Source organism: Rhinoraja longicauda, chromosome 7 (assembly GCF_053455715.1).
Source record: "Rhinoraja longicauda isolate Sanriku21f chromosome 7, sRhiLon1.1, whole genome shotgun sequence".
NCBI lineage: Eukaryota > Metazoa > Chordata > Chondrichthyes > Rajiformes > Arhynchobatidae > Rhinoraja > Rhinoraja longicauda.
In genome coordinates this window covers 11,794,007-11,821,306 of record NC_135959.1, presented here as the reverse complement: position 1 = coordinate 11,821,306, position 27,300 = coordinate 11,794,007, and the positions used below count along the sequence as shown (strand labels likewise).

At 45.3% G+C, this 27,300-nt stretch overlaps 1 protein-coding gene across 5 annotated transcripts in view; it reads left to right on the top strand.

The window, feature by feature from the left end:
• The window catches only part of gabrg3 (gamma-aminobutyric acid type A receptor subunit gamma3), a 474,012-nt gene that overhangs the window by 143,150 nt on the left and 303,562 nt on the right, over positions 1-27,300 (top strand). For all 5 annotated transcript variants that reach the window (XR_013547454.1, XM_078402108.1, XM_078402109.1 and 2 more), the window contains exon 4: positions 20,296-20,516. Coding sequence is in view for 4 of the 5 variants with exons in the window: in XM_078402108.1 (XP_078258234.1) it covers positions 20,296-20,516 (221 nt within the window). In the remaining variant the exon portion in view is untranslated. The remainder of the gene's footprint in view (positions 1-20,295; positions 20,517-27,300) is intronic.

Here is a 27,300-nt window from a genome sequence, read left to right as displayed (position 1 = left end):
CCAATTATTTGGCTTTTGATATTTTGCAACTGACTGCTGTACTCCAAAGAATAATAAAAACTGAATGTTTAGCTTAGAGATACAGCGAGGAAACAGGCCCTTCGGCCCACCGAGTCCACACCAACCAGCGATTCCTGCACATCAACCTACCCTACTACACACACTAGGACCAATTTTACATTTTATACCAAGCCAATTAACCTACATACCTGTACGTCTTTGGAGTGTGGGAGGAAACCGAAGATCTCGGAGAAATCCCCACGGGGGGAACGTACAAACTCCGTACAGACAAGCACCCATCATCAGGATTGAACCCGCGTTTCTGGCGCTGTAAGGCAGTAGCTCTTGTATGTATGAGATGTATGAAAATGAAAGTAGAAATAAAAATGCAGATGCTGGAAATCTGAAATAAGCAGCATCTATATAAAAAAAGAAAGAGAGTTGGTGTTTAAAGGAGAAGTGCATGTGATCTGAAACGTTAACTCTGTTTTTCTTTCCCCAATTGAATCTGTATTCGCTGGAGTTTAGAAGAATTGAGGGGGGACCTCATTGAAACATACGGAATAGCGAAAGGCTTGGATAGAGTGGATGTGGAGAGGATGTTTCCACTAGTGGGAGAGTCTAGGACTAAAGGTCGTAGCCTCAGAATTAAAGGACGTTCATTTAGAAAGGAGATGAGAAGACATTTCTTTAGTCAGAGGGTGGTGAATCAGTGGAATTCTTTGTCACAGATGGCTGCGGAGGCCATGTCAGTGGATATTATTAAGGCAGAGATCATAGATTCTTGATTAGTACAGGTGTCTGAGGTTATGGGGAGAAGGCAGGAGAATGGGGTTTGGAGGGAGAGATAGATCAGCCATGATTGAATGGCAGAGTAGAACTGATAGAAACATAGAAACATTGAAAATAGGTGCAGGAGTAGGCCATTCAGCCCTTCGAGCCTGCACTGCCATTCAATATGATCATGGCTGATCATCCAGCTCAGTAACCTGTACCTGCCTTCTCTCCATACCCCCTGATCCCTTTAGCCACAAGGGCCACATCTAACTCCCTCTTAAATATAGCCAATGAACTGGCCTCAACTACCTTCTGTGGCAGAGAATTCCACAGACTCACCACTCTCTGTGTGAAGAAATGTTTTCTCATCTCGGTCCTAAATGACTTCCCCCTTATCCTTAAGCTGTGACCCCTGGTTCTGGACTTCCCCAACATTGGGAATAATCTTCCCGCATCTAGCCTCTCCAACCCCTTAAGAATTTTATATGTTTCAATAAGATCCCCCCTCAGTCTTCTAAATTCCAGCGAGTACAAGCCTAGTCTATCCAGTCTTTCTTCATATGAAAGTCCTGCCATCCCAGGGATCAATCTTGTGAACCTTCTGTGTACTCCCTCTAAGGCTAGAATATCTTTCCTCAGATTAGGAGACCAAAACTGTACACAATACTCCAGGTGCGGTCTCACCAAGGCCCTGTACAACTGCAGCAGAACCTCCCTGCTCCTATACTCAAATCCGAATGGCCTAATTCTACTCCTACCGCTTATGACCTTATAACCTATGATGCCTGAACGAATAAGTTTATTCAGTTCTGACAAATGGAACTGCCACTGTATGGATTTCCCTGAAACTCGGATTTGTGACCTGAGTTATGCTGTTAGGTTTTCTTGGTCTTTCACAGAGCTCAAATCAAGGCACAGGCAGTGACAGCTGTCCTTCACAGAGGTCAGCAAATGAATTGACAAAATGATGGGGGGTTTTCCCGCAAATAAAGTAGTGCAAATAGCTGGTAGAAAGATGGAAGTTTTATAATCAAGCAGTGCCCATTAGGAATGATGAAGGTGGAAAATAATTTTGATGCAATTATTCATTGTTGCATTGAGCCAATTTGATGCTTCTGTCAACATGTGAATCAAGCACTTGAATGCATCTCAAGAGCATTTAATTAGGAGCAAAAACAATCTATTTGAATCTTGCAGAACTCATTGGTAAAATCACAGTTGGGCTATGTGCTTTAATTTGGGCTCACTCGTCTTCAAAAACACATTAATGCTTCGGGGAAATACTGATTAATGTCATTTTTGACTTTGGTTATGAATGATTGGGACACTGATTTCCTCCATTGTTCGTACTGATTCTTAACTGCTTTATAAACCTGATTGCAATTTGGGTTACGAACAACGCACAGGAGGTAAATTCTCCACATGTTGAAAGGCTTCCAGGAATGATTGTTTAGCTACTTGGGACATGTTTTGATCGGGTAAAAAAGAGCGCAAATCTTCAAAAAGATGTGACACAGCGGTAGAGTTTGCACGTTCTCCCCGTGACCTGCGTGGGCTTTCTCCGAGATCTTCGATTTCCTCCCACAGTCCAAAGACGTACAGGTTTGTAGGTTGAAGGTAGACACAAAATGCTGGAGTAACTCAGCGGGTCAGGGAGCATCTCTGGAGAGAAGGAATGGGTGACGTTTCGGGTCGAAACCCTTCTACAGTCTGAAGAAGGGTCTCGACCCGAAACGTCACCCATTCCTTCTCTCCAGTGATGCTGCCTGACCCGCTGAGTTACTCCAGCATTTTGTGTCTACCTTCGATTTTAACGAGCATCTGCAGTTTTTTTTTTCCTACAGGTTTGTAGGTTAATTGGCTTGGTATAAATGTAAATTGTCCCTAGTGTGTGTGGGATGGCATTAGTGTGCGGGGATCGCTGGTCGGTGTGGACTTGGTGAGCTGAAGGGCCTGTTTCCATGCTGTATCTCTAAACTAAACTAAACTAAGCTAAACCAAAAGTGGCCTATTCTTTTTTCCATGTTTCTGGGATGAAGATAAAAGAAAACAGCAGAAGTCCCCTCCTCGGTTCAGACCTTTGGTTAATGCATGAAAATGGCTCATTAAAAATCGTTAGTGTGTGACTAAAGCTTCCTTTCATACAGGGTTTTGATTGTTATCAAATATCCCAAAGAACTTTGCAAGTGCATTTTTAAATAAAATAGTGATGATTTATGGCATGGAACTCCAGTGGAATAATTACATTGGAAATGTTTCGGCTTTAATGGTGGTAAATTAATGGCAATGCACTCCAAAACCGAAAACACATAATAAACATGTGCAATGGATGAGTTGCAAACAAAAAATGTGCAGCCTTAGTTTCTATTCGCCTTGTGTTGGATCAAACTGGTTTGACGCACGGATGAGATTTTAACATCTGTTGTGTTAAATTAAATAGTGTTATTACCAGAACATTTCCTAATGTGTATCATTCATTTTCATTCTTTCTGATCTTGAAACTGATCTGATTTTGACAATGATTTTGTATTTATCCTGTCGGAAAAAAACTGCAGATGCTGGTTTAAATCGAAGGTAGACACAAAGTGCTGGAGTAACTCAGCGGGTCAGGCAGTATCTTTGGAGAACTTGGATAGGTGGTGTTTTGGGGCAGGTTTGAAGAAGGGTCCCGCCTCGAAACCTCGCCTGTGCTTGTCCTCCAGAGAAGCTTTATAAGGTTAGATCGCAATAGACAATAGACAATAGGTGCAGGAGTAGGCCATTCGGCCCTTCGAGCCAGCACCGCCATTCAATGTGATCATGGCTGATCATTCTCAATCAGTACCCCGTTCCTGCCTTCTCCCCATACCCCCTGAGTCCGCTATCCTTAAGAGCTCTATCTACCAGCAGATGTCCTCATTCGCTATTCAATCGCTATTCAAGATGTCAGGCAGCATCAGATGTCCTCATTCTTAAGGAAACTGGGGTTCCCCTCTTCCATTATAGATGAGGCTCTCACTAGGGTCTCCTCTTTATCCCGCAGCTCCGCTCTTGCTCCCCCTCTCCCCATTCGTAACAAGGATAGATTCCCCCTTGTTCTCACCTTCCACCTTGTGGATTTCCTCCGGGTGCTCCGGTTGCCTCTCATATCTCATTGTGGCTGCTGCAAATTGGACCCAATCTTTCTATGTTCCATGCCAATGGTCAATGCCTTTGGAGAATGCTATCTGAGTTTTGTTTTCTAGTTTAATTTTTTTAAATACAGCACGGAAACAGGCCCTTCGGCCTACTGAGTGCGCACCGACTAGCGATCCCCGCACATACTTAACACTATGTGAAGGCATATGTGAATGAGAAGGCAGGATAATAGGGTTAGGGGGGAGAGATAGATCAGCCATGATTGAAGGGCGAAGTCGACGATGGCCTAATTCTGCTCCTATCACTTATGTTCTTATTGGATGGGACTAGTTTAGCTTGGACATGTTGGCCGGTGTGGGCACGTTGGGCCGAAGTTTACCCATACTAATCAAGAATCTAGCTATCTCTGCCTTAAAAATATCCATTGACTTGGCCTCCACAGCCTTCTGTGGCAATGAATTCCACAGATTCACCACCCTGTGACTAAAGAAATTCCTCTTCAGCTTCTTCTTAAAGGAACGTGCTTTAATTCTGAGGCTGTGACCTCTGGTCCTAGACTCTCCCGCTAGTGGAAACAACCTCTCCACATGCACTCTATCCAGGCCTTTCACTATTCGATCTGTTGAGTTCCTTTGTCAGTTTGCACAAAGAATAACAAAAGATCTAGATCTGTGAATGGTCGGCATCATGGCTGAGTATCGCAAGGTAGTGAAGCTACTGCCTCACAGCCACCAAAGACCCAAGTTCAATCTTGACCTAGGGTGCTGACCCTGTGGTGTCCGCATGTTCTCCCTGTGACCACGTGGTTTTCCTCCGGGTGCTCCGGTTTCCTCCCACACCCCAAAGAGATCGTACAGCGCAAGAAACAGACCCTTCAGCCCAACCTATCCATGCCAAAGGCAGACACAAGATGCTGGAGTAACTCAACTGGTCGGGCAGCATCTCTGGAGAAAAACAATGCTGACGTTTTGGGTCGGAACTCTTCTTCAGACTGAGAGTTACGGGGTGGGGTTGGGAGGGGGAGGTGAAGAGCTGGAGGTGTGAAAAGACCAGGACCAACTAGGTTTTATAACTGGGCTACCACTATACTGTATGCTTGCCTTTGGCTCATATCCCTCTAAACCTTGCCGACACGTGTAAATGTTTATAGGTCTTTTAAACACAGCATTGCACCAGCCTGTTGGGCTTCCACTGGCAGCTCGTTCTGTATATGCACCAGTCTCCACATGACATAATTGTTCCCTAGGTCCCTTTTAACTGTTTTCCCCACTCTCCTTAAACTTCTGCCCTCAAGTTCTGAACTCATCTACCCCGTTGAGAACATTGGCCTTTGTTTAAGGAACAGATGCGCTGCATTGCTGAGAACTATATTTTGCTCCCAGCAACTTCTGCTTTGCTCTATCTATTGTAGGAGTTTGAACTGATTATATCGACATTCTGACCTGTTTGGAACGCATGCAAAACAAAGCTTTTCACTGTACCTCGGTAAATGTGACAATAACAAACCTAAACCTGAACTGCTCTAAGATCAGCCCTCGGCCTCCTGGGCTTCAGGAAACAAAAAGGCCCAGCCTATCTAGCCTCCGCTTATCATTCAAGCCCTGGTTACATCCTGGTGAATCTTTTCTGCACCCTTTCCATCTTTAGTTTAGTTTAGAGTTTAGTTGAGAGTTTAGTTTAGAGATACAGTGCGGAATCAGGCCCTTCGGCCCATTGGGTCCGTGCCGACCAGCGATCCCTGCATATTAACACTATCCATCCTACACACACACGAGGGACAATTTACATTTACACCAAGCCAATTTACCAATTTACCTACATACCTGTACCTGTACGTCTTTGGAGTGTGGGAGGATCTCGGAGAAAATCCACGCGGTCACGGGGAGAACGTACAAACTCCATACAGACAGCGCCCGTAGTTGGGATTGAACCCGGGTCTCCGGTGCTGCAAGTGCTGTAAGGTAGCAACTCTACTGCTGCGCCACCATGGCCGCACCATCTTACTGATAGCCTTCCTGTAGATGGGTGACCAGAACTGAACACCGTACAGATGCTCCCTGACTTACATAAGGGTTACGTCCTGCTGGGCCTTTTTGTTTCCTGAAGCACAGGAGGCCGAGGGCTGATCTTAGAGCAGTTTAGGTGTAGGTTTATTATTGTCACATTTACCGAGGTACAGTGAAAAGCTTTGTTTTGCATGCTTTCCAAACAGATCAGAATGTCGGTATAAGTGTGAGGCAGATTATTATCTGAATGGTGTCAAGTTAGGAAAAGGGGACGTACAACGAGATCTTGGTGTCCTAGTGCATCAGTCACTGAAAGGAAGCATACAGGTACAGCAGGCAGTGAAGAAAGCCAATGGAATGTTGGCCTTCATAACAAGAGGAGTTGAATATAGGACGAAGAGGTCCTTCTGTAGTTGTACAGGGCCCTAGTGAGACCGCACCTGGAGTATTCACCTGGAGTTTTGGTCTCCAAATTTGAGGAAGCATATTCTTGCTATTGAGGGCGTGCAGCGTAGGTTTACTAGGTTAATTCCCGGAATGGCGGGACTGTCATATGTTGAAAGGCTGGAGCGGCTGGGCTTGTATACACTGGAATTTAGAAGGATGAGAGGGGATCTTATTGAAACATATAAGATTATTAAGGGGTTGGACACGTTAGAGGCAGGAAACATGTTCCCAATATTGGGGGAGTCCAGAACAAGAGGCCACAGTTTAAGAATAAGGGGTAGGCCATTTAGAACAGAGATGAGGAAAAACTTTTTCAGTCAGAGAGTTGTAAATCTGTGGAATTCACTGCCTCAGAAGGCAGCGGAGGCCAATTCTCTGAATGCATTCAAGAGAGAGCTAGATAGAGCTCGTAAGGATAGCGGAGTCAGGGGGTATGGGGAGAAGGCAGGAACGGGGTACTGATTGAGAATGATCAGCCATGATCACATTGAATGGTGGTGCTGGCTCGAAGGGCCGAATGGCCTACTCCTGCACCTATTGTCTATTGTCTATTGTCTATTGACCCTCGCATGAGTCAGTGTTATGTAAGTCGGAAAGCCACTTGGGACCTCCCATGTGCAGACCACGTTGGAGCATCCACGAGAACAGCTGACTGGCTTGTGAAAATGGCTGCTAGCAACGGCAGTGGTGTACTACAGCTACCGAGACTACCAAGACATGCAACCAAGACATGCAACTCAGACATAGAGCAGTGGCCTGAAAGAATTGTTTACATCAGTGCAACTTTATATGAGTGCCCTATAATGTAAATCAGGGAGTGCCGGCTTGTGCTCAAGGTGTGAGGGGCAAGTGTTAGTATGAACCTGAGGGGCAACTTCCTCACTAAGTATATGAAACAAGCTGCCAGTGGAGATAGTCTGAGAAATCCACCCGCAACTTCACCCTCAATATTGATGGTTTCCCAGTATCCACCTCCCCTCACATCCGGAATCTTGGAATCGTCTTTGATCAAACCCTCTCCTTTGACAAACACATCAAACACATCACCAAGACAGCCTTCTTCCACCTCAAAAACATCGCCCGTCTCCGTCCATCCCTCTCCTCCACAGCTGCAGAAACCCTCATCCACGCCTTCATCACCTCCCATCTGGACTACTGCAACAGCCTCCTCTATGGTTCACCCTCAAAAATCATCAACAAACTCCAACACATCCAGAACTCCGCTGCCCGTCTACTCACCCACTCCCAGATCCGTGACCATATCACCCCCGTCCTTTACAAGCTCCACTGGCTCCCCATCCCCCAGAGAATCCAGTATAAAATCCTCCTCATGACCTACAAAGCCCTCCATAACCTGGCCCCATCCTACCTGACTGACCTCCTCCACAGACACACTCCAACCCGTAACCTCCGCTCTGCTGCTGCTAACCTCCTGTCCCCCCCCCCCCCATCCGGACCAAACTCAGATCCTGGGGGGACAGGGCTTTCTCCATCACTGCTCCCACACTCTGGAACTCACTACCCCAAACCGTCAGAGACTCATCCTCACTCACCACATTCAAAACATCACTGAAGTCTCACCTGTTCAGCACTGCCTTCAATCACTGACCGTCATCTCACCTTCTTTTTCCTTTTCTGTTCGTTTACTTATTTATCTATTTATTTTCTTTTATGTTTTAGTAAACCCTGTAAAGCGTCTTTGAGTGTTTAGAAAAGCGCTATATAAATGTAATGCATTATTATTATTATTATTATTAAAGGGTCTCGGCCCAAAACGTCACCCATTCCTTCTCTCCAGAGATGCTGCTTGTCCCGCTGAGTTGCTCTAGTTTTCTGCGTCTTTCTTTAGTTGAGACAGATACCGCATCGGCATTTAAAAGACACCTGGACAGGTACACAGACAGGAAAGGTTTATAGAAATATATGGGTCAAATGTGGGCAAATAGGAGTAGCTTAGATGGGCCGTCTTAGTCGGCGTGGTCGAGTTGGGTCCCAAAGGCCTGTGTCTGTGCTGTGTGACTCTTTGATTCTTAATGAGTATTGATCATTAATCATCCTTGAATTGAGTAGTTTGCTAGACCACTTGGGAGTAGTTAAGATTCAACCACACGTGTCTGGAGTCTGCATATAGTCTGGTGGCAATGAGTATTCCAGACCTCCTTTCTCATATCGATGAAGCTGAGTTCGACAATGGTGCTCAAGATGGTGGCTAAAACTAGGTGGCCACATCGACGGAGATCCCCCTAAACTCCTGCCACTGAATGGTTTCCCCTCGCTCCTGTGGTTTCATGGCCATCATTTCTACTCAGTAACACTCTGACAATCAATTATAAAATTGTTCGGAGATCCTAACGTTCTGGCTGCTGGCTCGGTTATTAGTCGGAATTGTAATCTAGGAATCCAAACGTAAACTAAAGCTGAGGGTCAGTGGTGAAAGGATCCCTTTGTCCTGTTTTCACACCTTACACTCTATGTATCTCCCTCTCCCCTGACATCAGTCTGAAGAAGGGTCTCGACCCGAAACGTCACCACCAATGTCTCATAGGTGCTAGATTTTTCTGATTAGGTTAATATTCTCCAGATTGCCATGGTGGCATTTAAACTCGAATGTACGGATTTCAAATCCAGTTATCTAACCAATGTATTTGAAGGCAATCTGTCTGATTTAAAGCATTGACAAGACTGGGTTTATCTTCGGTTCACTAAGTGAAGTTTTTGGATCCACGATACTGTAGCAAGGAAAACATAAAAATGATTCTGAACATTGAAGGCATTACTTTAACCAACATTCGATGGCGTACTTGAATTAAATTAACTTTCCAGTCCTTGGAGTATAATTTGTTATAGACTTGACAGAAATTACATATTATTTGTTGGTGCAGAGGGCCACTGATGATGCAAATTCATCTTGCCTGTGCCACAATTTCTAAAGAACTTAATTATAATTGTGAATAAGCTGAAAGGGTCACTCACAATTACACTGATTGTTTGTTTGTGTCCAACTGTGAACAGCTGCTGATGTCAGAATCTGCACTTAATTTTCTCGGTGCGATGGTGTGAAGATAAAGTCCTTTAACAGTCCAGTAAAAAGGCCCCTTTTCCATCTTCTAATGAGGCCGACCCGTTAAAGTTGGCCTAGAATCTCCAGGAATGGACGATCCATCTCCTGAGCCAAGCTGCCATCTGCCACCTAGAGAGGAGAACATTTGAAAGGAGTCTCTTATTTATAATCTTCGAACATTTCCAGGTCATACTTTTAAAACTGGAGCAGAAGGGAAAATGGCCGCCCACGCTTTCTCCCCCCCCCCCCCCCCCCCCCCCCCCCCTCCTGTGTCCCATCTGGACTTGTGGCTATTTTATCTCCACCCTCTCCCCTTCCACCTTTGTTCCACTATCTGGCTTCACAATTCGTAACTCTTCGATCCTTCTGTCTCACACCTTTGGTTTTAGTCTCAAGCCTATGTTCCACAATTTGCCCATCAAGACTCACCGCCCCCCCCCTCCCTCCCTCACCAACCCCCCCCTCCGCTCGTTCCTGTCAACCTGTCACCTGCATGCTTTGTCCTGTTTCTCCTGCGCTACGGGTTCTGGGGTGGATCATGTGGGCAATGTAGGAAATGTAGACTCTTCCAAAGGTGGTGATGCCACATGGCTAGGGCAGGTGGAAGTTCATGAGGTTGTCTGGCCCTTCCACCAACAGTGTGTGCTTGTATGCTCTTGAGCACACTCTTAAGTATTTCTTTCTGCCTGCCTAGTAATCTCTTCCCACAACAATAGTGGGGAATAACATTTATTTAGAAACATAGAAAATAGGTGCAGGAGTAGGCCATTCGGCCCTTCGAGCCTGCACCGCCATTCAATATGATCATGGCTGATCATCCAGCTCAGTAACCTGTACCTGCCTTCTCTCCATACCTCCTGATCCCTTTAGCCACAAGGGCCACATCTAACTCCCTCTTAAATATAGCCAATGAACTGGCCTCAACTACATTCTGTGGCAGAGAATTCCACAGACTCACCACTCTCTGTGTGAAGAAATGTTTTCTCATCTCGGTCCCAAAAGACTTCGCCCTTATCCTTAAGCTGTGACCCCTAGTTCTGGACTCCCCCAACATCGGGAACAATCTTCCCGCATGTAGCCTCTCCAACCCCTTAAGAATTTTATATGTTTCCATAAGATCCCCCCTCAGTCTTCTAAATTCCAGCGAGTACAAGCCTAGTCTATCCAGTCTTTCTTCATGTGAAAGTCCCGCCATCCCAGGGATCAATCTGGTTCTCAATGACGGGTGGCACAGTGTCGCAGTGGTAGAGTTGCTGCCTTACAGTGCTTACAGCACTTGCGGCGCCAGAGACCTGGGTTCGATCCCGACTACGAGCGCTGTCTGAACGGAGTTCGCACGTTCTCCCGGTGACCGCATGGGTTTTCTCCGGGTGCTCTGGTTTCCTCCCACACTCCAAAGACGTACAGGTTTGCAGGTTAATTGGCTTGGTATAAGTGTAAATTGTCCCTACTGCCTGTAGGATAGTGTTAATGTGCGGGCATCACTGGTCGGTGCGGACTCGGTGGGCGCTGTTTCTGCGCTGTATTTCTAAACTAAACTAAACTAAACTAAATAGTGTCTGTTTTGGGAGAATGGTGTCAGGCTCTGCCTAAAATAGCTGACTGGTGTCATAAAGTCATAGAGTGATACAGTGTGGAAACAGGCCCTTCGGCCCAACTTGGCCCACACCGGCCAACATGTCCCAGCCACACTCGTCCCACCTGTCCGTATTTGGTCCATATCCCTCTAAACCTGTCCTATCCTGTGCTAAGAAAATAACTGCAGATGCTGGTACAAATCGAAGGTATTTATTCACAAAATGCTGGAGTAACTCAGCAGGTCAGGCAGCATCTCGGGAGAGAAGGAATGGGTGACGTTTCGGGTTGAGACCCTTCTTCAGACTGATGTCAGGGGGCGGGACAAAGGAAGGATATAGGTGGAGACAGAAAGATAGAGGGAGATCTGGGAAGGAGGAGGGGGAGAGAGGGACAGAGGAACTATCTAAAGTTGGAGAAGTCGATGTTCATACTACTGGGCTGCAAGCTGCCCAGGCGAAATGTGAGGTGCTGTTCCTCCAATTTCCGGTGGGCCTCACTATGGCACTGGAGGAAACCCATGACAGAAAGGTCAGACTGGGAATGGGAGAGGGAGTTGAAGTGCTCGGCCACCGGGAGATCAGTTAGGTCAATGCGGACCGAGCGCAGGTGTTGAGCGAAGCAATCGCCTATCCTGTGCTAAACTCAGTTGACTAAAAGAGTAAGGCTCTGATGCCAAGGATATTGCACTGAAGAAGGACATTGGCAATAGTTCACTTTAGTCTTCCAGGTTATGTATGGAGATATTTACCCAGTAACTTGAGCTTCTTGCTGTAGGTAGCCCAGCTCCCAAAAACGTACTGCTACGGTTGGGAGGGAAATAGCAGGGTATTGTTTGTAGAACATGTATTGATACTTGACATGAGAATTAACTACAAAATTGGTATCAATATTGATAATTGGTCACTGAATCAATTTTTTAATGAAGTTTCACTCCTGCATAGTAAGAAGTCATTATCAAAGTCAAACTCAGTGAAATGCCCTGAATCGGACATCTGAGCAAATCGTCAAAAGGAAAAAAAATGACGCAATTACTGATTGTGTCAGAGAATAATTTCATTGCCTTCATGGATACAGCTAATTGCTTTCAAACTCACTGATCATTGTGGTGGCAAATGGCTGATATGTGTGATGTTTAGGAGCTCATTATTTTATAACATGCAGTAACTCATATTATGCTGTAATCAAGTGTTGATTATCACTAAATGCATTTGCAGTGATTAGGCCCTTGATTATCCTTTAGGAACCATCCAATTCAACTGAGCCAAGGCACAATCAAGTCACATCAGAGTGTTTGCACAGTTGGATAGATTTTTTAAAAATCATTCTTACATCATGATTTATCATATTATAAAAAATATCCCCCGTGGAAGTGATTTTCAAGTTTAGTTTAGTTTAGAGATACAGCGCGGAAACAGGCCCTTCGGTCTACCGAGTCCGCACCGACCAGTGATACCCGCATATTAACACTATCCTACACACAATGGGGACAATTTATACTTATACCAAGCCAATTAACCTACAAACCTGTACGTCTTTGGAGTGTGGGAGGAAACCGAAGATCTCGGAGAAAACCCACGCAGGTCATGGGGAGAACGTACAAAACTCCATGCAGAGAGCGCCCGCAGTCAGGATTGAACCCGGGTCTCTGGCGCTGTCAGGCAGCAGCTCGACCGCTGTGCCACCTTTATCCTTTATTCTTTGGGTTTGCAATCATCTTCGCTCAGAAACTTCTCAATTTCCCAAACCATCCCATCCCATTTTCAAGAGAGAGTTAGATTTAGCTCTTCGGGCTAAGGGAATCAAGGGACAAGGGGGAAAAAGCCGGAACTGGTTACTGATTTTGGATGATCAGCCATGATCATATTGAATGGCGGTGCAGGCTCAAAGGGCCGAGTGGTCTACTCCTGCACCTATTTTCTATGCCTCTATGTTTCTATGTTTCTATCCCCGATGACTCCATTAGCACAGAAGTAAATTGTTAACTGATTCAATTCTGTGGTCATGGTATCAAGACAGCATGAGAGTACTGGATACAGCAAATGACCGGATAATGTTAGGGCAACATTTAGATTTAGATTTTTAGATTTAGAGATACAGCGCAGAAACAGGCCCTTCGGCCCACTGGGTCCGTGCCGCCCAGCGATCCCCGCATATCCTACACTCACTAGGAACAATTTTTACATTTGCCCAGCCAATTAACCTACAAACCTGTACGTCTTTGGAGTGTGGGAGGAATCCGAAGATCTCGGAGAAAACCCACGCAGGTCATGGGGAGAACGTACAAACTCCATACAGACAGCACCCGTAGTCAGGATCGAACCTGAGTCTCCGGCGTTGCATTCGCTGTAAGGCAGCAACTCTACCGCTGCGCCACCGTGACACATGTGGCAAAAGCTGACAGAGCAGCCACACCACAGTGCTGGAGACCAGGTTCAATTCTGACCTTAGGTGCTGTCTGTGTGGAGTTTGCACGTTCTCCCTGTGATCACGTTGTTCCCGCCGGATGCTCTGGTATCTTCTCACGTCCCAAACATGTGCAGGTTTGTAGGTTAATTGGCCTCTATAAATTGCCCCTGATGTGTTGGCAAATGGCTTCAGACCACCTTCTTCAACTCTCCATGGATGCAGAGTCAGACGACAGAGTCGACATTTTAGGTCAAAGATCCAATCAGAACTTGAAACAGTGAGAAAACCACAGTTTAAGAATAAGGGGTAGGCCATTTAGAACAGAGATGAGGAAAAACTTTTTCAGTCAGAGAGTTGTGAATCTGTGGAATTCTCTGCCTCAGAAGGCAGTGGAGGCCAATTCTCTGAATGCATTCAAGAGAGAGCTAGATAGAGCTCTTAAGGATAGCAGAGTCAGGGGGTATGGGGAGAAGGCAGGAACGAGGTACTGATTGAGAATGATCAGCCACGATCACATTGAATGTCGGTATTGGCTCGAAGGGCCGAATGGCCTCCTCCTGCACCTATTGTCTATTGTCTAAATGGTGGATAGTAGAGAGAACAGGAGGATTGTTATATGGGGATATAACAGTATAACAGTATAACAGAGCTTTATTTGTCGTTCGGTACCGAAGTACCGAACGAAACTACATCGCAGTCATAGAAAAAAAAGAACACAAGACACATAGCCCCAACACAAACGTCCAACACAGTGACTCCAAACACCCCCTCACTGTGATGGAGGCAACAAAACTTCCACTCTCTTCCCCATGCCCACGGACAGACAGCTCGTCCCCGACCGACCCGCACAGTCCCCGCAAGGGGATGGAAGTCCCCCCGGCCGAATCGCACCGGGCGCTGAAACGTCTCGCGGCCGAGCCGGGGAGAAAGCAAGAACGGGGTACTGATTTTGGATGATCAGCCATGATCATATTGAATGGCGGTGCTGGCTCGAAGGGCTGAATGGCCTAAGCCTACACCAGATTTCTATATTTCTATGTTTTAAGTGAAAGGAGTGGATGTGAAAGTGGATAACATAGAACTAGTGTGAACGGGTGATTGATGGTCCACATGGACATGGTGGGCTGAAGGATCTTTTCCGCATGCTGCATCTCTAAACTAAACTAAATATCTCCGCTGCAGTACTACCGGATTCTGCTCAGCAAATTAATCCACCTAGTACTAAGTTCTAATATTAGCATTTACCCAATATCGTGCAAGAAATTGTCCACATTAATCCTGTGCAGAAACGCAAGAAAGAATCAATCCAACTAGTTCATGCCCCTTCCATCCGCTCTCAGTCATCATTAAAAGGATGGAAGCTGTCATTGACAATGCAATCAAGAGGCACTTACTCATCGATATCTAATTCACCGATGTAATGGTGATCTTCACCAGTCCTGGTGAGCTTCACGCCTCGTTACAAACTTGGTCTAAACACGATGGAAGAAACGAATTCCAGAGATGAAGTAAGAGTGATTGCCAGGGATAAAATGGCCGCATTTGATGACCTGGCTTCAAAGAGACCATGTCGAACTGAAACCAAAGGACATCAGGGGAAAAAGTTTCATCTAGTTTAGTTTAGAGGCCTTCCGGCCCAACTCTTCCATGCTGACCAAGATGCCCCATCTAAGCCTAGACCCATTTGCTCACGGTTTAGTCCGTATCCAGCCAAACCTTTATCCTATCCATGTGCTTGTCCAAGTGTCTTTTAATTGCTGTTATAACCATATAACCATATAACAACTACAGCACGGAAACAGGCCCGTTCGGCCCTACCAGTCCACGCCGACCACTCTCTCTGACCTAGTCTCATCTACCTGCTCTCAGACCATAACCCTCTAATCCCCTCTTATCCATATACCTATCCAATTTACTCTTAAATAATAAAATCGAGCCTGCCTCCACCACTTCCACCGGAAGCCCATTCCATACAGCCACCACCCTCTGAGTAAAGAAGTTACCCCTCATGTTACCCCTAAACTTTTGTCCCTCAATTCTGAAGCTATGTCCCCTTGTTGGAATCTTCCCCACTCTCAAAGGGAAAAGCCTACCCACGTCAACTCTGTCCGTCCCTCTTAAAATTTTAAAAACCTCTATCAAGTCCCCCCTCAACCTTCTACGCTCCAAAGAATAAAGACCCAACCTATTCCTGTTATAGTACCTGCCTCAACTACCTCCTCGGGTAGCTCGTTCATTACACCCACCACCCTCTGAGTGATTAGGGATAGGCAGCATGGCTTTGTGCAAGGCAAGTTATGTCTGACAAACTTAATAATAATAATAATAATAATAAACATTTATTTTATATAGCGATTTTCCAAGTGCTCAAATACGCTTTACAAAAACAGTCATGACATAAAAACAAACAGACGAACTATCCTGACGGAGAAGCGGGCAAACAAATAGCGCCAGCCAAACTTGATTGAATTTTTAAAAAAGGTTTAGTTTAGTTTAGTTTAGAGATACAGCGCAGAAACAGGCCCTTCGGCCCACCAAGTCCGTGCCGAACAGCGATCCCTGCACACTAGCATTATCCTACACGCGCTTGGGACAATTTTAAAACTTACCGAAGCTAATTAACCTGCAACCCTGTACGTCTTTGGAGTGTGGGAGGAAACCGAAGTGCCCGGAGAAAACCCACGCAGATTACGGGGAGAACGTACAAACTCCGCACAGACAGCACCCGTAGTCAGGATCAAACGCATGTGTCTGGCGCTGTAAGGCAGCAACTCTATCGCTGCCTTGCCATGCCGACAGTTGTGGAGATCAATCGTTCAAGTTGCAGAATATCACCGTAAGAGTTCCCCAGGGCAGTGTCATCAGTCCAGCCATCTTCAGGAGTTTCATCAATGACGTTCCTTCTGTCATAAGATCAGAAGTGAAAGAAGTTCACCGATGGTTGCACAATGTTCAGTTCCCTTTGTTACCTCTCAGAAGATGAAACTGTCCATTCCTACATTCAGGAAGGCCGAAACAATAAGCAGATGAGATTGGTAAGAGGTAAGTAATGTATGTTCTGGGCAAGGGTCAGAGAAGGTCTGGCCATCTACCCTCGACATTCATCGGCAGTGCCATGGATGAGTTCTCACCATCTATAAACGGAGCTCGTCATGAAAGAAAAATAACTGGGCCTTGCATCAAATCCATTGCCTACAGGAGAAAATCCGATGCTCTGATATGTGATTCCGCACCATTTACAAATCATGATCGAGATTGAATATTCTCCAATTACCTCCATGAATGTATCACTAACGACACTCAATAATGGTTTTGCCCCAGCTATCATCAGGCAACTGAACCATCCTGTCAGCAACTAGAGAGTGGTCCTGAGCTACCATCGACATCATTGGAGACCCTCGGACTATCTTTAATCGGACTTTACTGGACTTTATCTCTCCTTCGACAAACACATCAAACACATCACAAAGACAGCGTTCTTCCACCTCAAAAACATTGCCCGTCTCCGTCCATCCCTCTCCTCCACAGCTGCAGAAACCCTCATCCACGCCTTCATCACCTCCCGTCTGGACTACTGCAACAGCCTCCTCTATGGCGCACCCTCAAAAATCATCAGTAAACTTCAATACATTCAAAACTCCGCTGCCCGTCTACTCACCCACACCCCGATCCGTGACCATATCACCCCCGTCCTTTACAAACTCCACTGGCTCCCCATCCCCCAGAGAATCCAGTACAAAATCCTCCTCATGACCTACAAAGCCCTCCATAACCTGGCCCCATCCTACCTGACCGACCTCCTCCACAGGCACACTCCCACCTGCACCCTCCGCTCTGCTGCTTCCAATTTCCTATCCCCCCACATCCGGACCAAACTCAGATCCTGGGGGGACAGGGCTTTCTCCATCGCTGCTCCCACCCTATGGAACTCACTACCCCAAACCGTCAGAGACTCCTCCACACTCACCACATTCAAAACATCACTGAAGTCTCACCTGTTCAGCACTGCCTTCAACCACTGACCGTCACCTCACCTTCTGTCTCCTTTTTCTGTTCGTTTACTTATTTATCTATTTATTCACTTCCCTATGTTCTCTAAATCCCTGCAAAGCGTCTTTGAGTATATGAAAAGCGCTATATAAATGTAATGCATTATTATTATTATTATTATCTTGCATCATACGTTATTCCCTTTAACCTGTATCTATGCACTGTGGACGGCTCGATTGTAATCATGTATAGTCTTTCCACTGACTGGATAGCGCGCAACAAAAAGCTTTTCACTGTACCTTTAGTACACATGACAATAAGCCAAACGCAATTTATTTAAATTCACTTTTGAGTCCTGATCAGTGATAACTCCTCACGTAACATGACTGAAAATAGATAATCTGGTCATGTGTAGTCTGAAGGAAGGGTCTCGATTCCAAAGATGCTGTCTGACCCGTTGAGTTACTCTAGTTACTCTTCGATAATCTAGTCATGATTATTTGACATGACATGACATGGAAGACAGCGATCCCCGCACATTAACACTATCCTACACACACTAGGGACAATTTACACTAATTTACACTAATACCAAGCCAATTAACCTACAAATCTGTACGTCTTTAGAGTTTAAGAGGGAACTGAAGATCTCGGAGAAAACCCACACAGGTCATGAGGAGAACATACAAACTCCATACAAACAGCACCCTTAGTCAGGATCGAACCCGGGTCTCTGGCGCTGTCAGGCAGTGGCTTTACCGCTACGTCACCATGCCAAATCTGAGGGGTAACCTTTTTACACAAATTGGGGGTAGGTTTATGGAACGAACTGCCAGAGGACGTAGTTGAGGCACGTAGTATCGCAAAGTATAAGAAACATTTAGACAGGTGCATGGATAGGACAGGTTTAGAGGGATATGGGGCAAATGCAGGCAGGTGGGACTAGTGTAGGTGGGACATGTTGGTCGGTGTGGGAAAGTTGGGCCAATGGTCCTGTTTCCAGGCTGCATAACTCCCTGGTTCAATATATTGAAACAGCCTGCCCGACAATGGTGTGTTCACCAGAAAAACTGCAACAGCTCAGGTCGATGGGCATTACCACCTTCTCAAAGAGAATTAGAGATGAACAATGGTCTCTGGCAGTGATGGATCATTTTGTGAATTAATTTTTAAATTAGTTTAGTTTAGAGATACAGCGCAGAAACAGGCCCTGAAGCCCACCGAGTCTGCACCGACCAGCGATCCCCGCACATAAACGCTATCCTACACACACACGGGATAATAATTTACAATTATAACAAGCCAATTAACCTAAAACCTGTACGTCTTTGGAGTGTGGGAGGAAACTGGAGATCACGGAGAAAACCTACACCGGTCACGGGGAGAACGTACAAACTTTGTACAGCCAAGCACCCGTAGTCAGGATCGAACCCGGGTCTCCGACGTTGTCAGGCAGCAACTCTACCCCTGTGCCACCGCACAGTCCTATAGTTGTTATATATAAAATCTATTTTGCATTCCTGTTTGGATAGTTAGAGCTCTTAATGATGGCGGAGTCAGGGGGTATGAGGAGAGGGCAGGAACAGGGTACTGATTGTGGATGATCAGGCATGATCACATTGAATGGCGGTGCTGTTCCTTCTCCTGCACCTATTGTCTAGTGTCTATTGTCTATTGGTGCATGAACTATAACGGTATTGATTTTTTAAAAAATTATAATTTTTAATTAGAATGGAAAATCTTCCATTCACTTCAGCATATGCCAGAGCATTTTATGATCAAACACTTTTGAAGTTGGGCAAATATTGACTAAAGACATGGGAGAGAAAGACTCATCTGAATTTGAAGACGGGATGGGTCCTTCTACACACCATATGAACCTCATTTAATATGACACCTTTGATAGTACATTTTGAGATTGTTGGCCTTGATTTTGTACTCAAATCTCTTGTTTCTTAATCTCAAGAGGGTGTCTCCCACTGATCATTCAACCTAAATATAGGAGTAGCAAATATCCAAAATTCCCCGATAGAATGTCAAAGCACATCACTATAACAACACTGTAAAAAACATTTACTGTAAATAACATTTGGAAGGATGAGAGGAGATCTTATCGAAACGTATAAGATTATTAAGGGGCTGGACACGTTAGAGGCAGGAAACATGTTCCCAATGTTGGAGGAGTCCAGAACAAGGGGCCACAGTTTAAGAATAAGGGGTAGGCCATTTAGAACTGAGATGAGGAAAAACTTTTTCAGTCAGAGAGTTGTGAATCTGTGGAATTCTCTGCCTCAGAAGGCAGTGGAGGCCAAATCTCTGAATGCATTCAAGAGAGAGCTAGATAGAGCTCTTAAGGATAGCGGAGTCAGGGGGTATGGGGAGAAGGCAGGAACGGGGTACTGATTGAGAATGATCAGCCATGATCACATTGAATGGCGGTGCTGGCTCGAAGGGCCGAATGGCCTCCTCCTGCACCTATTGTCTATTGTCTATTGGACAGGTACATGGATCAGAAAGCTTAGAGGGAGTTGGGCCATATATGGACGGGTGGGACAAGTGAAGATGGGGCATCTTGGCCAAGAATTTGTCTCCTTGGCTATGGATGTGGAGAGGATGTTTCCACTTGTGGGAAAGTCTAGGACGAGACGAATTAAAAGACGCTCCTTAAGGAAGGAGATTAGGAGGGATTTCTTTGGTCAGAGGGTGGTGAACCTGTGGAATTCTTTGCCACAAAAGGCTGTGGAATCTAAGTCAATTGATTATTTTTATAGCAGAGATAGATAAATTCTTGATTAGTTTGGGTGTCAGGGGTTATGGGGAGAAGGCAGGAGAACAGGATTATGAGGGGAGAGATAGATCAGCCATGATTGAATGGCAGAAGTCTTCAACAAGTATGGTCTTTTCTTTTTGCAGGAGTATACGATCGACATCTTTTTTGCTCAAACCTGGATTGACACTCGCCTACAGTTCAACAGTACGATGAAAATCATCACTCTGAACAGCAACATGGTGGGCCTCATATGGGTACCAGACACCATCTTCAGAAACTCCAAGATGGCCGACGCTCATTGGATCACCACACCTAATCAGCTACTGAGGATATGGAATGATGGGAAAATCTTGTATACCTTGAGGTGAGCTTAAGAAATATCTTACAATGTAACAGAAATGTCCCATGCTCCCTCCTATTTTAACGATCAAACCATTTTGAGGACAACTTGGTTCCATCAAATTCTTTCCCATTCCTGATGCCCAGGAAGTTCTAGTGAGGTGGGAAGGCAGGCAGGCTTTTTTTTGTGACGGTGTTCAATCTATTATCTGCATTGCACTGCGTTACAGGAGAGCATTATAGAATCCTAGAATTGTACAGCATAGAAACAGGCCATTTGGCCCACCACATCCATGTTGACTATTGAGCAGCCTACCACTGAAGATAGACACAGAAACCTGGAGTAATTCTGCGGGTAGGGCAGCATCTCTGGAGAAAATAAATAGGTGACATTTCCGCTCAAGACCCTCCTTCAGACTCAGGGGAGATGGAACAGAGAGATATGAAAAGGTACACAAAACAAAAATTTGAAAGATATGCAAAGACTTTGATCTGTCCTTTCGTATATCTTTCATTAATTTGTTCGATGTACCATTTCATGTCTGTCAGTTCCCTTTCCCCTGACTCTCGGTCTGAAGGAGGGTCTCGACCTGAAATGTTACCTATTCCTTTTCTCCAGAGATGCTGGCTGATCTGCTGAGTTACTCCAGCTTTTTGTGTCTGTCTCCTTTAATAAGCATGGGGATCCACTCTGCCGCCAAAACGGAGTGAAAGATTAAGGTTTTAAATACATCTGCTTGTCGCATATATTGATGTAATCTCCCACCTAAACTTTAGTCCACTTTATATCTTCCTGAGATGCAAATCATTTGTTACAGATGACATAATGCTCCAGAAGACAATTTGGAACAGAGTGTGCATTGCCTTTTGTAAAACTAATCCCTCTCTTTTAATTTCTCCCCAAAGCAGTGTTTTTAAGAACGAATAGCAGTTTCATTAACGTAGCTAATTGACTTTTCCTCAAACATTGAGCAATGCAGTCTCAAAAATTACTTTGGAGGTAAGAGTTTATCTCGTATTTGTTAATGGGGAGATAAGCAGCATCAATTAAAGATTTAAAACGGGGGGAAACTATGGTTTGCATGGGACACAGAAGGGCTTGTTTTGATAGCCCTCTACCATATGCTAGAGTTGTCAACCATGTTTTAACAGCCAGCTAAGCTGTGGCCATAGCTTATCCAGATGTCTACGTTTATATTGCTATTATTTCCCCCTTCCGCTTCATCCTGTCACTATAACGTGGCTCAACTTCCAAGGAGAAAGCCTTTGTTTCTGAGGGGTGGCATGGTGGCGCGGTGGTAGAGTTGCTGCCTTACAGCGCTTACAGCACCAGAGCCCCAGGTTTGATCCCGATCCCAGGGTGCTGTCTGTGCGGATTTTGTACACTCTCCCTGTGACTGTGTGGGTTTTCTCTGAGAACTTCAGTTTCCACCCACACCCCAAAGGTTAATTGGCTTGGTATAAGTATAAATTGTCCCTGCTGCAGGATAGTGTAGATGTGCGGGGATCGATGGTCGGTGTGGACTCGGTGGGTCGGAGGGCCTGTTTCCACGCAGTATCTCTAAAATAAACTAAAGTAAACAAGTGTCAAGACTCTCCAGCAACTTGGCATGGGAAATCCACACAACGCAAGCTTGGATCTTCTCTCACAGGTCAACATCGGCTTGCCATTGATAGGACGTTCTGGGCCAATATTCCTTGCAATATACAGTGCTCTGATAAAGAATGCATACTCAAATGTGAAGGGATTGAGTCAGAAATGGACAATTTAAAAAAAAACTAAATTAGGACACCGTGGAATGTGAAAAGAAATGTCAAGCATGTCTATAAATACATCGGTAACAAGCAGGTATAAAATAATTTGAAATATAAGAGACACTTGAAGGTTTCTGAAGATGACACATTATCAAGGGAGGAACGAAGCATTTGAAGTATTTTTCACTACTTTCAAAGGGATGGGTGGGATGGGGGGGGGGGGGGGTGGGGGGGTGGGGGGGGGGGAATAGCAAGAGCATTTGGACAATGCACAGATTAAAGTGACCAGGGTGATAGTGGAAGCAGAGATGGTAAATATTAACAGGGGAATTTAATAGCTGTTTGTCGGATAGGTCATTTAAGGTGAAGATATGTTGAGAGCAATTCAAATGTACTGCAGAATTCTTTCTGATTTTGTATTTACCTAATTCCCTCATGACTGGACACACTGCAAAAGCTTTAACGAGTATGTACCATGTAGAAGACAAGACAAAGGAATCGTAGGTACAATTGAGTAAGACAACGTCACTGGAATAGTTGCACATAAAATATTCAAATCTTTCTAAGATAGCTAGAGTATTTGAAATTAAACCTTAGGCTTTCGAGATGCAGTGCGGAAACAGAACCTTCGGCCCACCGAGTCCAGTCTGACCATCAATCTCCCCGTACACGAGCACTACACGCGAGGGATAATTTACAATTTTACCAAAGTCAATGAACCTACAAACCTGCACGTCTTTGGAGTGTGGGAGGAAACCGGAGCACCCGGAGGAAACCCACGTGGTCACAGGGAGAACGTACAATCTCTGTACAGACAGCACCAATAGTCAGCATAAGAAAATACCTGCAGATGCTGGTACAAATCGAAGGTATTTATTCACACAATGCTGGAATAACTCAGCAGGTCAGGCAGCATCTCAGGAGAGAAGGAATGGGTGACGTTTCGGGTCGAGACCCTTCTTCAGACTGATAGTCAGGTTCAAACCTGGGTCTCTTGTGCTGTAAGGCAGCAACTCTCCCACCATGCCTACCGCTATGCCACTGTGCCACCCTAAATTTAATTTGGAAAAAAGGCTGATATCACCAACAACCTGACTCGCTGAGTTACCCCAGCAATTTGTGTCTATCATCGTTGTAAACCAGCATCTGCAGTTCCTTCGTACACAAAAAAATCATGACCTCTCTTCCCCAAAAAGGTCCTATATTCCTGAGTTATCACCAGTCTCATCTCATTCCAGATCCGTTGTCCAATTGACGCCTTTTCATGTTGAGCTAGAAAACTAAATGGAAACCGTCCCCTGCTTTTATATTCCCTGAAATTACTGTGTGAAATGTGAATTAGTTAAATTTACAGGCGTTATCGATAGTTGAGTCTGAGGAAGGAAACCATGTTAATTAAAGCTTGTAAATAGAAAAACAAAACCAGGTGACATTTAATTTGGAGAAGTTCTGTTTACTTCAGTGGGCATAGACTTATCTACAGATTAAAGAGGTTGAGGGAGATGGTTGGAGATTTGGTCCTTAATGGATGTCATCACCATGGAGTTATAATACATACAGTAACATTTATAATTTACTAAACATCATTTACTAAACAGACCACATTTATAATATTGTTCTAAGTTTTGATTACTAAAAACTGCAAGCAGTGTGGAGAATAGTCCCAAGGAAGATCATCAAATTTACAGGATGAAATTCTCAGAACAAAATAGGAATGAGGTGACTGAGAGAGTTCCTTGTTAGACAATAGACAATAGACAATAGACAATAGGTGCAGGAGTAGGCCATTCAGCCCTTCGAGCCAGCACCGCCATTCAATGCGATCATGGCTGATCACTCTCAATCAGTACCCCGTTCCTGCCTTCTCCCCATACCCCCTCACTCCGCTATCCTTAAGAGCTCTATCCAGCTCTCTCTTGAATGCATTCAGAGAATTGGCCTCCACTGCCTTCTGAGGCAGAGAATTCCACAGATTCACAACTCTCTGACTGAAAAGGTTTTTCCTCATCTCAGTTCTAAATGGCCTACCCCTTATTCTTAAACTGTGGCCCCTTGTTCTGGACTCCCCTAACATTGGGAACATGTTTCCTGCCTCTAACGTATCCAACCCCTTAATAATCTTATACGTTTCGATAAGATCTCCTCTCATCCTGATTATTAAAGGACATCTCATGACATCAGAATATCCCAAAGTATTCTGGGACCAATATAATACTTCCGAAGTGTGCTCGCCATTGTAATATAGGAAGCATCGGTCAAAATGCTGACAGCCAATTTCAATTTTTGTAAATAGGTCATTTTTTGCAAATTATGAATAGTGGCATGCAAAGCAAAAGGCCTGTGAACTTGCTTCCCTCCTAGAAAGGTCACTTACGATTCTTCAATTCCTAGATCTTGTGATTAAACTGGTGATCCTTGAACTAATAATGCTCAGTGATTAGTGTGGAATTGTGTCTGATTGTCTCCCATTTTGAAAGAACTGTATCCACTATTACCAAATATAGACTGAACACCTTCGCTCAGTCCACCTGGATCTACCTGATCTCCCGGATGCTAAACACTTTAATTCTCCTTCCCATTCCCACACTGACCTTTCTGTCCTAGGTATCCTCCATTGTCAGAGTGAGGCTAAACACAAATTAGAGGAACAGCATCTCATATTTCGCCTGGGCAGCTTACAGCCCAGTGGTATGAATATTGAATTCACTGACTTCAAGTAACCCTGGCAATCCCTCTCCCCCACCCAAGTCACACCAGCTTCTTGATTTCACCCATCAAACAGCTAACAATGGCCTGTTTCCTTTATTATTGTTACTTTTTTTGCATATCTTTCATTCATTGTTCTCTATCTCTCTGCATCACCGTCTGCATCTCTCGTCTCCCTTTCCCGCGACTTTCAATCTGAAGAAGGGTCTCGACCCGAAATATCACCTGTTCCTTCCCTCCGGAGATGCTGCCTGTCCCGCTGAGTTGCTCCAGCTTTTTGTGTCCACTGTTATAGTGCTCTCCCTGATTCAAAATTGAAGTCAATCAGGATAGGTGGAACACATTGGATAACACTGGCTGACCTACAGATTTGTCGTATGCAGGATTTTACGCTCTAAAGCAATTTTTTTAAGATAAGCTATAGACACAGGATTATCTTGCCAAGAGTCTCAGCACTTTTTAAAAAGTAGTAAGTAACATTTATTGTGCCGGAAGGAACTGCAAATGTTGGTTTATACAGAAGATAGACACAAAGTACTGGAGTAACTCAGTGGGTCAGACAGCACATCTGGAGAAAAAGGATGGGTGGCATTTCGGTAAGAAGAGTCCCGACCTGTAATAATCGGGTTCAAATAGCTGGTGTTAGTCCAGCACTGCTGAACCTTATCAGGCCACTCCTGTAAAAAAAACCCAGGCATTGTAGCCAGAGGAGAGAAGGGAGAGAGGTGGAGACGTGGAGAGATTGAGAAGGTGGGGGGCTTGCCTGCAGGCTGCGTTCCCCCGTCGGAGGTTCGAGGGTGACTGAGCCACTGGGAAAAACCCAAGACCACTAGTGCCATTGTGTAGTCAGGACCGGACTGCCTGTGAGAAGCCCTAGACAGCCAGAGGCTAAAACCCAGAGAGTTGTAAAACTGTGGAATTCTCTGCCTCAGAAGGCAGTGGACGCCAGTTCTCTGGATGCTTTCAAGAGAGAGCTAGATAGAGCTCTTAATGATAGCGGAGTCAGGGGTTATGGGGAGAGGGCAGGAACGGGGTACTGATTGTGGATGATCAGCCATGATTACATTGAATGGCGGTGCTGGCTCGAATGGCCGACTCCTGCACCTATTGTCTATTGTCTATTGCCTAAAACTGAGTGGCTAGGGCAAGTCTGGGATGCCAGTGCCATTTCCCTGTGCAATGAGGGACTGCGCTGGCCTACAGAGGGAAAGACAGCTGCCAGGGTAATCCAGAGACTGCCCGCGCACAGAGGGAACGACTGAACTGCCAGGGTATCCGAGACCGCCCGTGCACAGAGGGAAAGACTGAGCTGCCAGGGTAATCCAGAGACCGCCCGCGCACAGAAGGAACGACTGAGCTGCCAGGGTAATCCAGAGACCGCCCGTGCACAAAGGGAACAACTGAGCTGCCAGGGTAATCCGGAGACCGCCCACGCACAGAGGGAACGACTGAGCCGCCAGGGTAATTCAGAGACCACCAGCGTCGCCTCTTCAAGCCGCAAAGATGAGCCACGAGGATAAACCTGAGACCACCAGTGCCCCCCTCTCAGAGGCAAGGGTGAACTGCAGGGAGAAGCCTGAGATCGCCGCGCCTGCTCTTTCGAGACCAGGACTGAGCTGCCAGGACTAACCTGAGATCACCAGCGCCTCCACACATGACCCCTGATGGCGAGAACCAGCCCCCCCCCATGTGGTCCTGGACATTCTGACCACAGTAAATAAAATATATCACGTGAGTTCACCAGACTGAGAGTGTCGGTGTAGTCACTGCCGAACCTGGCATCATCCCTGATGCCGCAACACCTTTATAATGTTGCTTCTTCGTTGATCCTGGATAGAAACAACTTTCCACACTGTGAACCAGCCATGACCTTGAACATCACATATTAAATCTCCTGTCTACCTTGTTCGCTTCAGAATGAACATCCCCAGATTTTCCATTTGCAGAAATCTGAAATCTCTCATTTTTGGAGAAAAAAACTTCAGTTTCAGTTTAGATTATTATTGCACTGCCCTTCAGATGAGCTATTAAATGGAGGACCTGTCAGTTTGCCGAGATGAATGAGTTCAGTTCAGTTTGGTTTATTGTCATGTGTACCTGAGGTACCGTGAAAAGCTTTTGTTGCGTGCTAACCAGTCGGCCGAGAGACGGCAGGAGAAGAGAGAAGACATTCTGGCCTTCCATCACAGTGAGGAGGTGACTGGAGGAGACTCACTGTGATGGATGTTTCTTTGATTTTATGTTGGTTTTTGTGATTGTGTGTTTTATTGCTTCCTTTTTTATTGCCTCTCATTGTTGACTGTGGGTTACGTAATTTCGTCCAAAAACATGTTTTTGGATGGCAATAA